Source organism: Eimeria acervulina, genomic scaffold, assembly GCF_000499425.1.
Source record: "Eimeria acervulina Houghton genomic scaffold, Eah_scaff829, whole genome shotgun sequence".
Taxonomy (NCBI): Eukaryota; Apicomplexa; class Conoidasida; order Eucoccidiorida; family Eimeriidae; genus Eimeria; species Eimeria acervulina.
In genome coordinates this window covers 1-13,421 of record NW_013547120.1, presented here as the reverse complement: position 1 = coordinate 13,421, position 13,421 = coordinate 1, and the positions used below count along the sequence as shown (strand labels likewise).

The 13,421-nt window shown below is 52.7% G+C and overlaps 1 protein-coding gene across 1 annotated transcript; it reads right to left on the bottom strand.

Annotated features, from left to right (window-relative positions):
* Nucleotides 1-255: 255 nt before the first annotated feature.
* On the bottom strand, nucleotides 256-10,929 carry EAH_00050120 (1-phosphatidylinositol-4-phosphate 5-kinase, putative; the record flags this gene model as incomplete). Its single annotated transcript, XM_013391302.1, has 6 exons — nucleotides 256-1,469; nucleotides 1,782-2,268; nucleotides 3,272-6,436; nucleotides 6,782-7,192; nucleotides 7,450-8,076; nucleotides 8,251-10,929. 6 exons carry the CDS (start codon nucleotides 10,927-10,929, stop codon nucleotides 256-258), a joined length of 8,583 nt encoding a protein of 2,860 aa, XP_013246756.1.
* Between the last annotated feature and the right edge of the window lie 2,492 nt (nucleotides 10,930-13,421).

Genomic DNA, 13,421 nt, shown 5'->3' with positions numbered 1-13,421 from the left:
ATATATTATAAGATATATATATATATATGTACATATATATATATATATTTTATTTAGTATATATATTTTTACTGTACAACGCTATCTCTACCTCTAAAACATATTATATATTAATCATACGATGTGCAGCCTGAAGATAAAATATAAAATATATAAATAATAAAAAGTATATAAATATAATAAACAAAATAAATTGCATTAAAAAACAAAGTTTAGTTCCTTTGCATAGACAACAAGCAGCAAACAAGACTTTCTTTATTTTTTTCGGGGTGTCTCCGCAGCTGCAGCAGAGCTGAAGGGCCCCCAAACCCCTGCCGCATCTTGCTGCTGCTGCTGCAGCACAATGGCAGCAAGACAGCGAGCAAACGAAGGGGGAGGGGCCCCTTTAGAGACACTTAAAGAGACACTCGACGGGGGCCCCCCGTTTAAACCCCCTGAACCAGCTGCTCTTGCTGCTGCTGCTGCTGCTGCTGCTCCTGTTTGTGCTGCTAGTTGCGTCGGTGCAGCAGCTGCTTCTGATCGCACCGCCGCCTCTGCAACAGCAGCAACAGCAGCAGCAGCAGCATCAGCAGCTTCAGGATCAGCAGCAGCCTCCGCATCCTCACCTGCTGCTGCACCCGCACCCTCAGCAGCAGGTGCAGCAGCAGCAGGTGCAGCAGCAGCAGGAGCAAGAGGAGCATTTGCATCATATGTATATCCAGCAATAGGTTTTAATAGTACTTGTAAGAAGTGTTTGTTTAGAGTAAGAGAGGGGGGGTGATAAGAAGCAAACAAAGACAAGACAGCATCTTTAAAACGCAATTTATATTCTTTCGGCGAAATTACCGTAGGCTGTAAGCCTGTAGTCATATAAGCAATAGATTTACTAAACTTTTCTACTTGTTTATCCCAGGTGTATCTACGTAAGAAATCAATGAGACCCAGACAAATATCTTGTGTCTCCTCATACACTACAACTAATAAAGAGTAGTCTACAACCTCTAGCTCTTCTAGCAGCAGCAAATCTCTCTCAAATGCCTCTCTTAAATTATTTATATCTTCGCCTCTTAAACGCAAACCAAAGCCCCGTAAATATAAACGAAAATTCTGGTCCCATAGCACAGGGCTCCTCTCTAATGCTGCATGCACCGGAAGCACCTCCAACCCACATCTTCCTGCTGCTGCTGCTGCTGCTGCTGTTGCTGTTGCTGCTGCTGCTGCTGCTGCTGTTGCTGTTGCTGCTGCTGTTGCTGCTGCTGGGGGTGCTGTTGCTGCTCCTGCTGCTGTTGCTGCTGCTGTGGGTGCTGTTGCTGGTCCTGCTGCTGTTGGCGCTGATGGTGCTGCTGCTGTTGCTGCTGCTGTGGGTGCTGTTGTTGCTTCTGGAGATACTCCGTCTTCTGCTGCTGCCGCTGCTGCTGCTGCTTCTGCTTCTAAATCTGCGTTTGCTGCTGCGCTACAGCCACCCGAGTCAAGGATAGGTAAATATCGCGCTAAACAAAACAAAGACAGAAAGAGACACAAGAAAAATATAATTTATTATATTGTATTATACAGGAATATAACATATTATATAAATTATAATATACATATAGATTAAAGAATGAGGACACAGTTTAAAAAAGCGCAAAGAGAGGTGTAAATAAAGATAGACAAAGACTAGGAGACAGTTTAAAGACAAAAGGAGACAGAAAGACAGGGAGACAACTTCAAAATAAAAAAAATATAAAGACAAGGAGACACAAAAAAGAGACAAGGAGACAGACAGAGGCTGAGAGACACTAAAGAAGAACAGCAGCAAATACCGTTTGCTCTTTGTGCTGTCTCTCCAATGAAGACTGTCCGTTTGCTTGTCTCTCGAAGCAAAGGAGACACTATTACATCTGAGCCCCTTGCTGCTTCTGCTTCTGCTTCTGCTTCTGCTTCTGCTGCTGCTGCTGGTTCTGTTGCTGCTGTTGCTGCTGCTGCTGGTTCTGTTGCCGCTGCTGCTGCTGGTTGCTGTGGGGCCGTCTCTGCCCCTATGCGAATCTTGCCTGCAGCTACGCCTACAGCACCGCTCCCGTTCCCGTTGCAGCAGCTGCTGCTGCTGCCGCTGCCGCTGCTGCTGCTGCTGCTGCTGCTGCTGCTGCTGCTGCTGCTGCTGGTATCTGCTGCATTTGTTTGAGGTTCGGGGATGTATCTCTGAGGCCCTAGCCCCTTTAAATCAAATATCTTAGGAAGTTTGTGTGGGGTGTTGGGGTGTACGTACCTGAGGTTGTGCATTGCTATATAATAATTCTTTGCTTTTGTCTCCTTACACATAACTTTAAAAAACCCAGAGAAAGGAGTTAAAGCGCAGGGCCTCCCTTCAAACAAAGCCGAAGAAAAATGCAGCAAAAATCGATGACACTGACGCAGCAACAGCTGCGCCTCTTGCTTGTTCAGCTCCTTCAATACAAACATACTGTATTAACACACACACAATATATATATATACATATATATATATACATATTTATATATCTATATATATGTTTATTTATAATATATATGTATATATATAATATATATATGTATATAAATAAATATATATATATATATATATATATTTATATATGTTCAACTCCTTCAATACAAACATACTTTATTAAAACACAAAATACATAAATATATACATATATATATATATAACTTCTACGTATATATATATATATATATATTCCCTACAAGCGTACTGCAATATCACACAGATATGGTTTAGAGTTTAGGGTTTAGGCGAGGCTTGAGGTCTAGGGTTTAGGGTTTGGATAGGGTCTAGGGTTTAGGGTTTGGTTAGGGTCTAGGGTTTAGGGTTTAGGCGCACCCATCTGCAGAGAGTGTGAATGAGGCTCCGCTTTTACCTCCACAAAGACGAACGGGTTTTGTGTGTTTGATAGAACAGCAAAATTGAATATCATCGCCGCAGAGTAAATGCCTCAAAGCATGAAACTGCAGCGAGGTGCACATACACCCCAAACCCCACAAACCTTCTTCATTACAAACCCCAGCCACCTATCGCTCTCCCTCTCCTAACCTTCATTTTCCCCCTAAAGCTAGCTAGCTAGCTAGCTAGCTAGCTAGCTAGCTAGCTGGGCACGCATGGCTAAGTATCTAGCTAGCTAGCAGCAGGGGCTAGCTAGCTAGCTAGCTGTGTAGCTAGCTCCGTAGCAAACGAGCTGGCGAGCTAGCTACCCAGCTGGCTAGCTAGCTGGCTAGCCAACACACAAACTACCTGACTAGCTAGCTAGCTAGCTGGCTAGCTATTAGATAGGCTCACCTGCGGGGCAAAGAACAGGGTAACAGAGTGGGTATGATTGTCTCCGAGTTGTTGCAGCTGCACGTGCTGCTCGCTGTTGTCTGTGGGGCCCTCCAAGACGGAGCGCAGCAGCAGCAAAGTCTCTCTATCGCATGCAGCTACACCACCGGCTTGGGGGGCCCCCCGGGAGGCGAAGAAGGGGGGCCCCTGCTGCTGGACCCCCCATGATGAGGCCCCCAGCAAACCCTCTCGATGCACACCTGCTGCTGCTGCTGCATTTGCTGCTGCTGCTGTATCTGCTGCTGCTGCTGGAGGAGACAGGAGATAGCAGAAAGGAGGGATAAAGAGACAGCACCGAAATGTCTCACAGCAAATATCAGTCTGTGGGATTAGGGGGCCCCCTAGAGTCTCTTTATCGGGGGGCCCCCCGGCATTATGGTGTACATTGAAGCCCCTCTCTTTCAGTTGGGGGGCCCCTAAGCTGTCTCCTTTTGATCGCAGCTTATCAGAGATCTCCTCCAGCAGCAGCTGCAGCACGGAAGGCAGCAGCAGACAGCCTCGCCTGCACGACCCTATAGGGCCTCCCCCTTCAAGGGGGCCCTTATAGGGGGCCCCCCCCAATCCTCCTCCGGGGGGCCCCCAGCCCCTTTGCATGCGAACCCCAGCCCTAGCTAATCTACGCATGCGGCTCAACCCCACAGCGCATCTCCCGATGCAGCATTTGCATCGAACACCGTTGGCTGTCTCCTCTTCCGGGGCCCCTGCTGCTGCCGTTGCTGCAGCAGCAGTAGCAGCAGCAGCAACAGCAGGGCTTCCCCCTGCATTCAATGTCCCTGCTGCTGAACCACCCAGCGAGCTCACAAGGGAGGGGGTATCTGCAGAAGCCGTCTCTGGAGGATCTCTCAGGGGGGCCCCCTGGGGGGCCCCTAAAGAAGGGTTAGCTGGGGGGGCCCCCATGGGGGCCCCCTGGGGGGCCCCTGAGGAGGCCTTGCAGCGAGAGCAGAAGCCGCCGCAGCAAGGAGCAGCAAAAGGTTTATAAGCTGAGGCCCAGCGGTGCTGCAGCTGCTTTGCTGTAGCAGCACTGAGGATAGCTGAGGCTATGAGGGCCCCCACGTCTCCTTCTTGATTGGGAAAGAGACACCTGCGGAGGCCCTGGTGCTGCTGCACATACACTGCAGCACGAACAGACTCCACTGCATGCACTGTCTCTAACGTTAGCTGACGCAAACGCCCCAAACAAACAGAATCCGTGCTGATGCTGCTGCTGCTGCTGCTGATGCTGCTGATGGTGCGCAGCCCACTACCGGGTCCCCTCCCCAGGAGAGCAGCAGCGGAAGCAGGAGCAGCAGCTGCAGCAGCAGCAGGAGAAGGAGCTGCAGCAGCAGCAGCACCAAGCAACGGCCGCCACGCTTCCCGCTGCAGACTGCGCTGCTGCGAAGCCCCTAATGGAGGGGCCCCCGAGTTTAGGGGCCCCAGGGGCCCCCTTTTAAAAGACAACTCCGTCAGCTGTCTCCTACACTTCTTTTCATGGTGCTGCTGTGAAGCATCTGCTGCTGCTGCTGTTGTTGCTTCTGTTGCTGTTGTTGCTGCTGCTGCGGAAGCTGACGCTGCTGGAGGCAGCGGGGGGGACCCCAGCTGCTCCTTTGCTTCATATGAAACAACGCAGTTGCTGTCGGATTGGGTATGCTTTGGGTCTTCTGCTGCTGCTGCTGCTGCTGTTGATGCTGCTGCTGCTACTGTTGCTGTTTCAAAGGGCACGCAGTCCTCCTTCCGAGAATTTTCTTTAGCTGCTGCTTCCCCATAGGCTTGCAAGGGGGACCCTCCAGGGGCCCCCCCAGGGGCCCCTCCTAGGGGCCCCCTAAGGGCCCCTCCTGGGGCCTTTCTATGGGCCTCTTTGGGGGCCCCCCTAGGGGCCCCTACGGGGGCCCCCCCAGGGGCCTCTCCTGGGGCCCCCCCGGGGGCCCCTAGGGGGCCCCTTGTATTAGGAGGTGTACCCTGAGTGCCTTTGGTTTCTACTTTGTTAGACATACGCCATAAGACTTCACAAGAGACACTGCGGCGTCTTGCTGCTGCTGCTGCTGCTGCTGCCGCCGCCGCCGCTGCTGCTGCTGTTTCTGGGGCGGGTGTTGCTGTTGGTGCTGCTGCTGCTGGCGTTGCTGCTGCTGCTGCTGGTCCTTTTGAGTTTGCAGTGTATAGACTCCCCGATGCTTCAGTTGCTGTTGGTGTTGCGGCAGGCGGGTGCAGCAAAAAGGGAGATGCTGCTGCAACCCACGAGATCCCGCTCCTTTGACTTGGCCTCACATCTGCTGCTGTTGCTGCTGCTGCTGCTGCTGCTGCTGCTCTTGTTCCTGCAGCTGCTGCTGCTGTTGCTGCTGCTACATCAGGCCCACACTGCAACAAGTCCGTCCCACAGCTCGGCAGCACGAGAAAGCCTCCTGCCCTTAAAGGGGCCTCTCCCTCCTCCTCAGCAGCAGCAGCAGCGACAGCTGCGGCTGCTGCTGCTGCTGCTGCTGAGGCATCTGCAGCTGCGAGCCCCGATAGGGGAGGGGCCTCAGGCAGATGGGCTCTATTCAGGGCCTCCTCTGCAGCAGCAGCAAAACGAGTTGAGAGGGCGCAGCAGCAAGAAGCGAAGTATTGGCTGAGGTAATACCACGAATATGCAGTGACTCGCAGCAGCCGCTCAGCTGCTCTCCAGCAGCAGCAGTCGCTGTTCGCTGCTGCTGCTGCTGCTGCTGCTGCTACTGTTGCTGCTGTTGCTCGACCCGCCCCGTCCCTGCCTGCTGCCATCCAGTCTTCTCTGCTGCTGCTGCTGCTCCACTGCTGTTGCTGTTTTTCCTGATGCTGCTGCTGCTGCTGCTGCACTGACACACCAGGAACAGCCAGCTGCTGCAGCGAGAAGCAGAGCAGAAGGAGGCTTGCTGCTGCTTGTTGCAGTTGCTGCTGCAGCAGCAGCAGGCTGCGTTTGTGGTGTACCAGCAGCTGAGACACCTCTGCCCATAGCTGCCAAAGAGGGCCCCCTGGGGGGCCCCCTAGGGGCCCCCCAGGGGGCCCCTTAGGTAAGGAGACTGCTGCATAGGGGGCCCCCTTTATCAGCAGCTGCTGCTGCTTCTCTGCTGCTGCTACCTGCTTCTCAACTGCTGCAGCAACAGACACCAACAGCATCCGTCCTTGCACAGCCCACGAGGCCTGCAGCAGCAAAACCCCAAACCCTAAACCCTGAATCCTAAACCCTAAACCCTAAACCCTAAACGTAACATGGTGAGCGCATCCCGCAGGCTATTACTGCAGTGGTTTTAATATGCAGCTTCTGCAGCAGCGGCTGCTGCTGCTGTTGCTGTTGCTGCTGCTGCTGCTGCTATGGCAGATCTTGCTGCTGCGTTTGCTTGCCTTGTTTTCTTTTAAAGAGTTCATAGTCCCCTTTAGGGTTTGTTCAATTGAAGCCTCTAAGATGCAGGGGCCTTCGGCTGCTGCTGAAGTTAGGGGGCCCCCGTTGCTGCTGCTCAGGGGGCCCCCACAGACAGCAGCAGCGACTTCGTTTGCTGCACGGAGCAGCAGATAACGAGCCCTGCTGCAAATGCCCCCTGATAGACAGGTGTCTCCCTGCTGCTGCAAGGAGACACCAGCAGCAGGATTAGCAGCAGCTGCTGCTGCTGGTGCAGCTGATTCTGCTGCGGTATTTGCTGCTGATGCTAGAGCTGGTGATGCTGCTGCTGGGCCCTCGGCAGATGCTGCTTTGTCTTCGTTTGCTGCTGCTGTTGCTTCTGTTGCGTTTGCTGGTGCTACGCCTCCCACCTTCGCTGCTGCTGCTGTGTCTGATGCTGCTGCGTCTGCTGCGCCTGCTGCGTCTGCTGCTGCTGGCAACGGGGGCCTCAGCAGCTGCTGCGAGTCTCCGTGTCTGCAGATTGAATAAATGGAGACGCTTTGGTGCTCGAACTTCAGCGTCTGCAAGGCACAGCAGCAGCAGCAACAGCAGCAGCAGCAGCAACAGCAGCAGCATATGAAGCTGCAGCACGGAGGCAACCAGCCCCTCATGCAGAAGGTAAGGGTTATAGCGTCAGGCCCTCTCAGACTCAGATGCAAGCGCCTCCACTGGGCTAGCTGCCAGCAGCAGCAGCAGCAGCAGCAACGGCAGCAGCAGCAGCAGCAGCAACGGCAGCAGCAGCAGCAGCAACAACAGCAGTAGCTGGAGCTGTCCTTACAGCGTTTCCAGATGCAAAATGGAAGGCCCTGTCTCTGAACACATAATGGGGGCAACGGCATGCTCCCCCCTCTCTCTCTACCTGCTGCTGCTGCTGCTGCTGCTGCTGCTGCTGCTGCTCCTGCTGGATTTTGCTGCGGGTACCGTCTCCTTTTAGGGTATTATCTGTCAGCAGCAAATCTAAAAACCGGACAAAAGGAATATCACCGAACTCTCGGAGGTCTTGGGGGGCCCCCAGGGGGCCCCCCCCACAACGGCTGCACGACTGCCACCACACAACTTCAGGCAGCGCTCCTGCTGCTGCTGCTGCTGCTGCTGCTGCTGTTGCTGCTGCTCCGGCACCTCCGCCTGAACCTGCTACTGCTGCTCCAGCTACTGCGCCGTTAAGGCTGTGCTGCAGCTTTATGCCCGACAGGGGGGTCTCCCGCACGTTACAAGATCCGTCTGCTGCTGCTGCTGCTGCTGTTGCTGCTGCTGCTGTAGCTGCTGCTGCAGCCGCCTGCGCCGGCGCCGCTTTGGATGGAGGGAGAGGGGAAAGAGACACGAAAGGAGACAGCTCATTCTTGCTGAAGCGCAGCATTGGGGTAGGCACAGGAGAGGGGACACCAGAAGGCCCAGGCAGCCCTTCCTGCATAGAGACAGCAGCAGCAGCAGCAGCAACAACACCAATAGCAGCAGCAGCAGCAGAGAAAGCAGCAGTTGATTGCCCGGAAAGGCGAGGCGCTTAGAGTTTAGGGTTAAGGGTTTAGGGTTTAGGGTGTTAGCGGGTTGTTGAGGGTTTAGGGTTTAGGGTTTAGCTGACGTTAAAGGTGAGGACAACGCGGTTGGTGTCTCTAGTAAAAGCGAGACAATGTTCCTGCAGCTGTCTCCTGCAGCGGCTGTCTCCTGCTGGGCAGCTGCGAGCTGTGGGGTGCTGCAGCAGCAAGCGGCACCAAGCAGCAGCAGCCGCATGCAGCGTAGCAGCAGCAGCTGTATGCAGCGTAGCAGCAGCTGGACTCAACCCCAGCGCAGCTGCATCAGCATCACCAGCAACAGCAGCAGCAGCAGCAGCAGCAGCAGCAGCAGCAGAACAAGGAGGCCCTCCTACAATGAGCTCCGCAGACACCCCATCGCCCTGAGAGCATTGCTGCAGTCCGCAGCTCCATATACACCCCACAGGCAGCATATCCAAACCCAGATCAAAGGCCCGCAGCAGCAAACGCAATGGTAAGCTGCTGCTAACCTCCTCTGTCTCTTCTTCTGTTGTTGCTCCTGCTGCTCCTGCTGCTGCTCCGCCTGCTGCTGCTGCTGCTGTTTCATCTGCTGCTGCTGCTTCTGCTGGGGGAGGGAGTGGCAGTGCAGCAGCAAAAGGCTGCCATTCAAAAGGCCCCTCTCCATGTAACAGCATTTGGGGTTGCGCTGCAGCGGCAGCAGCAGCAGCAGCAGCTGCTGCTGCTGCTGCTGCTGTTGCTGTTGCTCTTGTACCTCGAGGAGAGCTGCTGCTGAAGGGAGACTTCTCCAAGCTGTGCATACACTGCAGCAGACGCCGCAGCAGGTCCGAGGGGCCCCCTGAACCCAATGAAGTGCAGCAGCACTGCAGCCATTCTCTTATGTGTCTCCCGCGGAAGCTGGTCTCCATTATTGCTTCGATTTCAGTAGCAGCAGCAGCAGCAGTACGAGCAGCAGCAGCAGCAGTACTAGCAGCAGCAGCAGCAGTAGCAGCAGAACCAGCAGCGTCTCTGCTGCAGGTGCCGCTGTCGCCGCCGCCGTTGGCGCGTCCGTTTTGGTGCTGCTGTGGCTCTTGCTGCTGCTGCAGCAGCAGCTGCTGCTGCTGCTGCTGCTCGTGCTGCAGCAGCGCTGCTGCTGCGGTGGTTTTGCTGCATAGGAAGAGAGACAGCTCCTCCTCTCTGTCTCCTTGTTGTGTCTCTGCTTCCTCTGAGTCAAGACCCCAGGGCTCGTCTGGCAGCAGCAGCAGACGTTGTGCTGCTGCTGCTTCATTAAAGGAGACGCCTGAAGTGTCTCCCGCCCAGCAGCAGCAAGCAGCAACAAACCGCAGCTCCTGCTGCAGGGCAAAGGCAGCAAGTAGACTCCTCCACAGAACTCTTTTGCATGTCTCTTCTTTCAGCCTTTCCTGAACTGCTGCTGCTGCTGCTGTTACTGTTCCTGCTGCTGGTTCTGCTGCTGCTGCTGCTGCAGGAGGCAGCACAAGACAGATTGTCCAGAAGCGAGAAGGAAGACAGTCGAAGAGAATGAGATGAGGGGGGGCCCCCGGGGTGGGGGCCCCCCATCTTACGGAGCAGCTGCCAAGGACTGGCTGCTGCTGCTGCTGCTGCTGTCCCGCTGCTGCTGCTGCTGCTGCTACTGCTAATTCAAGAGACGCCCAGATGGGGGCCCCTGTTGCCCTACTGGCTCGGATAAGAGACAGAAAGGAGACACAAGGAACAGCAACAATGTTGATAGAGGCGAGGCGCAGCAGCAGAGACAAGGAGAGAGACCCGGAGAGCAGCAGCAGATCTGGCTGCAGCAGCGCGAGTTGCTGCAGCAGCAGCTTCAGTGCTAGCTGCTGTCTCCTCTTCTCAATAGCTAAATCTGTAAACGAACTGAGGGGCCCCTCTGTTGCAGCGGGGCCCCCTTGAAGGTCTCCGTGCAGCAGCAACACACGAGCGCAGCGCAGCGGCAGCAGCTGCTGCTGCTGCTTTTGCTTCAGCTGCAGCGGCAGCAGCAGCCCCGGGAAGGCAACCGATTGCTGCAGCGAGTCTCCTTTGAAGCAGCAAATCTGCACAACATCCCCAAGACAAATTATCGGGTCAGGAGACAGACGAACAGCAGCAGCAGCAGGCAGCAGCAGCCGCAGCAGCACCTCTGCTGTTGCTGCTGGAAGTCCCTGCAGCAGACAGCGAGATATCACACTGCGCCGCAAAAGAGACAGCGCGTACACCCCATTTGCAACGCTGTCATCCCTGCTGCTGCTGCTGCTGCTGCCGGGGCTACTGTTGCTGCTGCTACTGCTGCTGTTACTGGTGCAGCTATGAGTTTGTTTGGAAGCAGCAGCAGCAGCAACAGGCGCTGGTGTCTTCTGTTGTCTGCTAGGGGGCTTCAGCAGGCCTCTTTGAGACGATGGGGACGCCTGGGTATGCTGCTGCTGCTGCTGCTGCTGCTGCTGCGGTGTACATACAGCTAAGTGCTGCTGCTGACCGTGGAGTTGCTTACAGAGGGGATCGAGGAGGGAGGCCTGAGTTTCAGCATTCTGCATGCAGCGAAGACAGAGGCGCGTGCTGCTGCTGCTGGTGGTGCTGCTGGTGCCGCTGCTGCTGCTGCTGCTGCTGCTGTTGCTGCTGCTTGAGTCTTGCTGCGCTGCAACTGGGAGCACTGACAAGCAGCAGCAACGGCCGCAATAGACAGCCCCACAAAGGCGACAGTGGTGTCTCCTTCTTAAAGTTGAGAAGGCCTCAGCGCATGCAAAACATTCGCGGGCCTCAGAGTCTGCCACCCAGGCAGCCATCGTACACTGCTGGGCTGGGATCGGATCCCACACACGATCCCAGATCCGACCCCACACACGATCCCATACACGGTCCCACACACGATCCCATACACGGTCCCACACACGATCCCATACACGATCCTACACACGATCCTAAATACGATCCCCTGCCGACACGATCCCCAACGCGATCCCCAGCACGATCCCATGTGGATAGATTGAGCAAGGACACACACAGACATTCAAGACACTAAGAAAGCCCAGTCGTAGTGGCGTTGCTGCTGCTGCTGCTGCTGCTGCGCTGCGTCTCGCGACGCCGTTTCTGCTGCAGCAGCAGCAGCAGCTCCAGCTGCTGCTGCTGCCAAGGCAGCAACAGCAGAAGCGGAGGCGGAGCAGCTGGTGAATTGAATTTAATAGAAGAAGAATTTAAATCTTTTGAGCTGCAGCAGATGTGCAAACGCAGCAGCATATGCATGCAACAGGGTACTGCGGCAGGGGGCCCCCAAGGGGCCCCTAGTCTCGACGTCTGCTGCAATAGCAGCTGCAGCAGCAGATGCTGCTGCAGCAGCCGCAACAGTCTCAAGGTGTTGTGGATCTTCTTTTCTTACTTTGTAATTATAATAGCTGGTTGTTTATTAAAAGCTGCTTTTACTGCTTTATTTGCTTCTCTAGGCTGCGGAAGGAAGAGGCCCCCGACGGGGGCCCCCAGCTGCAGCAGCAGCAGCAGCAGCAGCAGCCGCTACAGCAGCAGCAGCAGCAGCTGCCCCCACACTCAATTGGGGGCTGTGGTATTGCCTGTGCTTCTGTGTGCTGTTCTTTGCTTGGGGTGTTTGCGTTGGCTTATTAATTTAATATAATTTATTTAAAATATATTTCTTCTTTGCTTTTGTGCTCTTCTTCTGCTGCTGCTGCTACACCTCCAGGCAGCAGCAGCTGCTGCCCCACGCTGCAGCATCTACTGCGATTCCTTTTGATGATTTGTTTGTTTTTGTTTTTTTACTCTTAAGGTTTTAATCTTATTCTTTTGACTGCAAGCATACTTTCTGCTTCTACCTGCCGGTCTCTTGCTTCATTCTGGTGCAGCTGCTGCTGCTGCAGCTTCTGCTGCTGCTGCTGCTGCTTCTGCTGCAGTTGGCGAAGTGCTTGATTTGGGGTGTATATCCAGGGAAATAAATAAATTCTGAGTATTATTTGGGGTGTATATTGTCATTAAGTATAAGTGTTGGCTGCATTTATTGATATATAAGTATCTCTTTCTTGTGCTCTCTTCTTGTATATAAAGAAGAATAAGATAATGCTCGCTCTATTAGAGACAGCTGCAGGCTTTGCCCTGTTTAGGGTTAAGAAAGGCAAGCTGCTGCAGGTAGAAGACGTAGAAGAATTATATGAGAACTTTAAAACCGCAGAGACAGCGAGAAAGTGTGTAGAGCTGCATGCATTCTCTCGCTTTAAAGATAATAAACAAGCAACAGAAGAGGTATTAGCTTTAGCAGATGCAAAGCTTGGTAAGGGCCTTCATAAATTTCTTAAAAAGAATCTTTTAAAAGGAGAAGAAGCTGCTTCTCTTATTGTAGGAGACAAAGCACTCGGTGCTGCAGTTAAGAGACAGCTAAATATTGATGTTATCTTCTCACCACAGACACACGAGCTCCTCAGGGGCATCAAACAACATATCTCTTCTCTTATTGGGGGTCTAGAAGACAAAGGTATGCATTGTATATATATATTTATATATTTATATATATGTATATATATATTTGTATGAGTGTATATATATATATATATATCAGTATATATGTGTATATATACATGTATGTGTATTGTATGCATATCGCTATATATATATATATATATATATATTATATAATAAATGTATATATAACTTGTTTATTTATTATATATAAGTGCTTGGATTTATAGGCTGTCTCCTCTGCACTGAAGAAATGCATAAGGCGGTCGATGCGCAAGTCCCTCGTATTGAAGCGTCTCCTCTTTGATATCTCTATCTTTTTAATGTCTCTTCCTGCTTAATTTGTACATCTCTTTGTTTTTTATTGTGTTGTTGTCTCTCTTTGCTGTCTCCTTTGCCGTCTGCTCGTTTTGCTGTCTCCTCCTTTGTCTATCTGTGGGGTGTCTGTCTCTTTATTTAATGTCTTTAAGCAGATGTCTCTTCTTTTTTTTTGCTGTCTCCGTTCTTATTGTCTCCTCCTGTAAATGCCTCTTCCTCTTTATTGTCTCTTCTTGATTAGCATCTGTTTTTCTTTTTTATCTTTGTCTTCCTGTTGTCTCTTTTGCTTTAATTTAACCTTCTTATGAATGTCTCTTTCTCTTTATTATTTTTTTATTTATAATCAACACCAGCAGCAATCAGAAGACAAAAGGAGACAGTAGCCGCAGCAGCAGTCTCCTCATACCCTTTCCCTGCCTCCCCCTCCCAGGATTATAGGGCCTAGGGTTTAGGGTTTAGGGTTTAGGGTTTAGGGTTTAGGGTTTAGGGTTTAGGGTTTAGG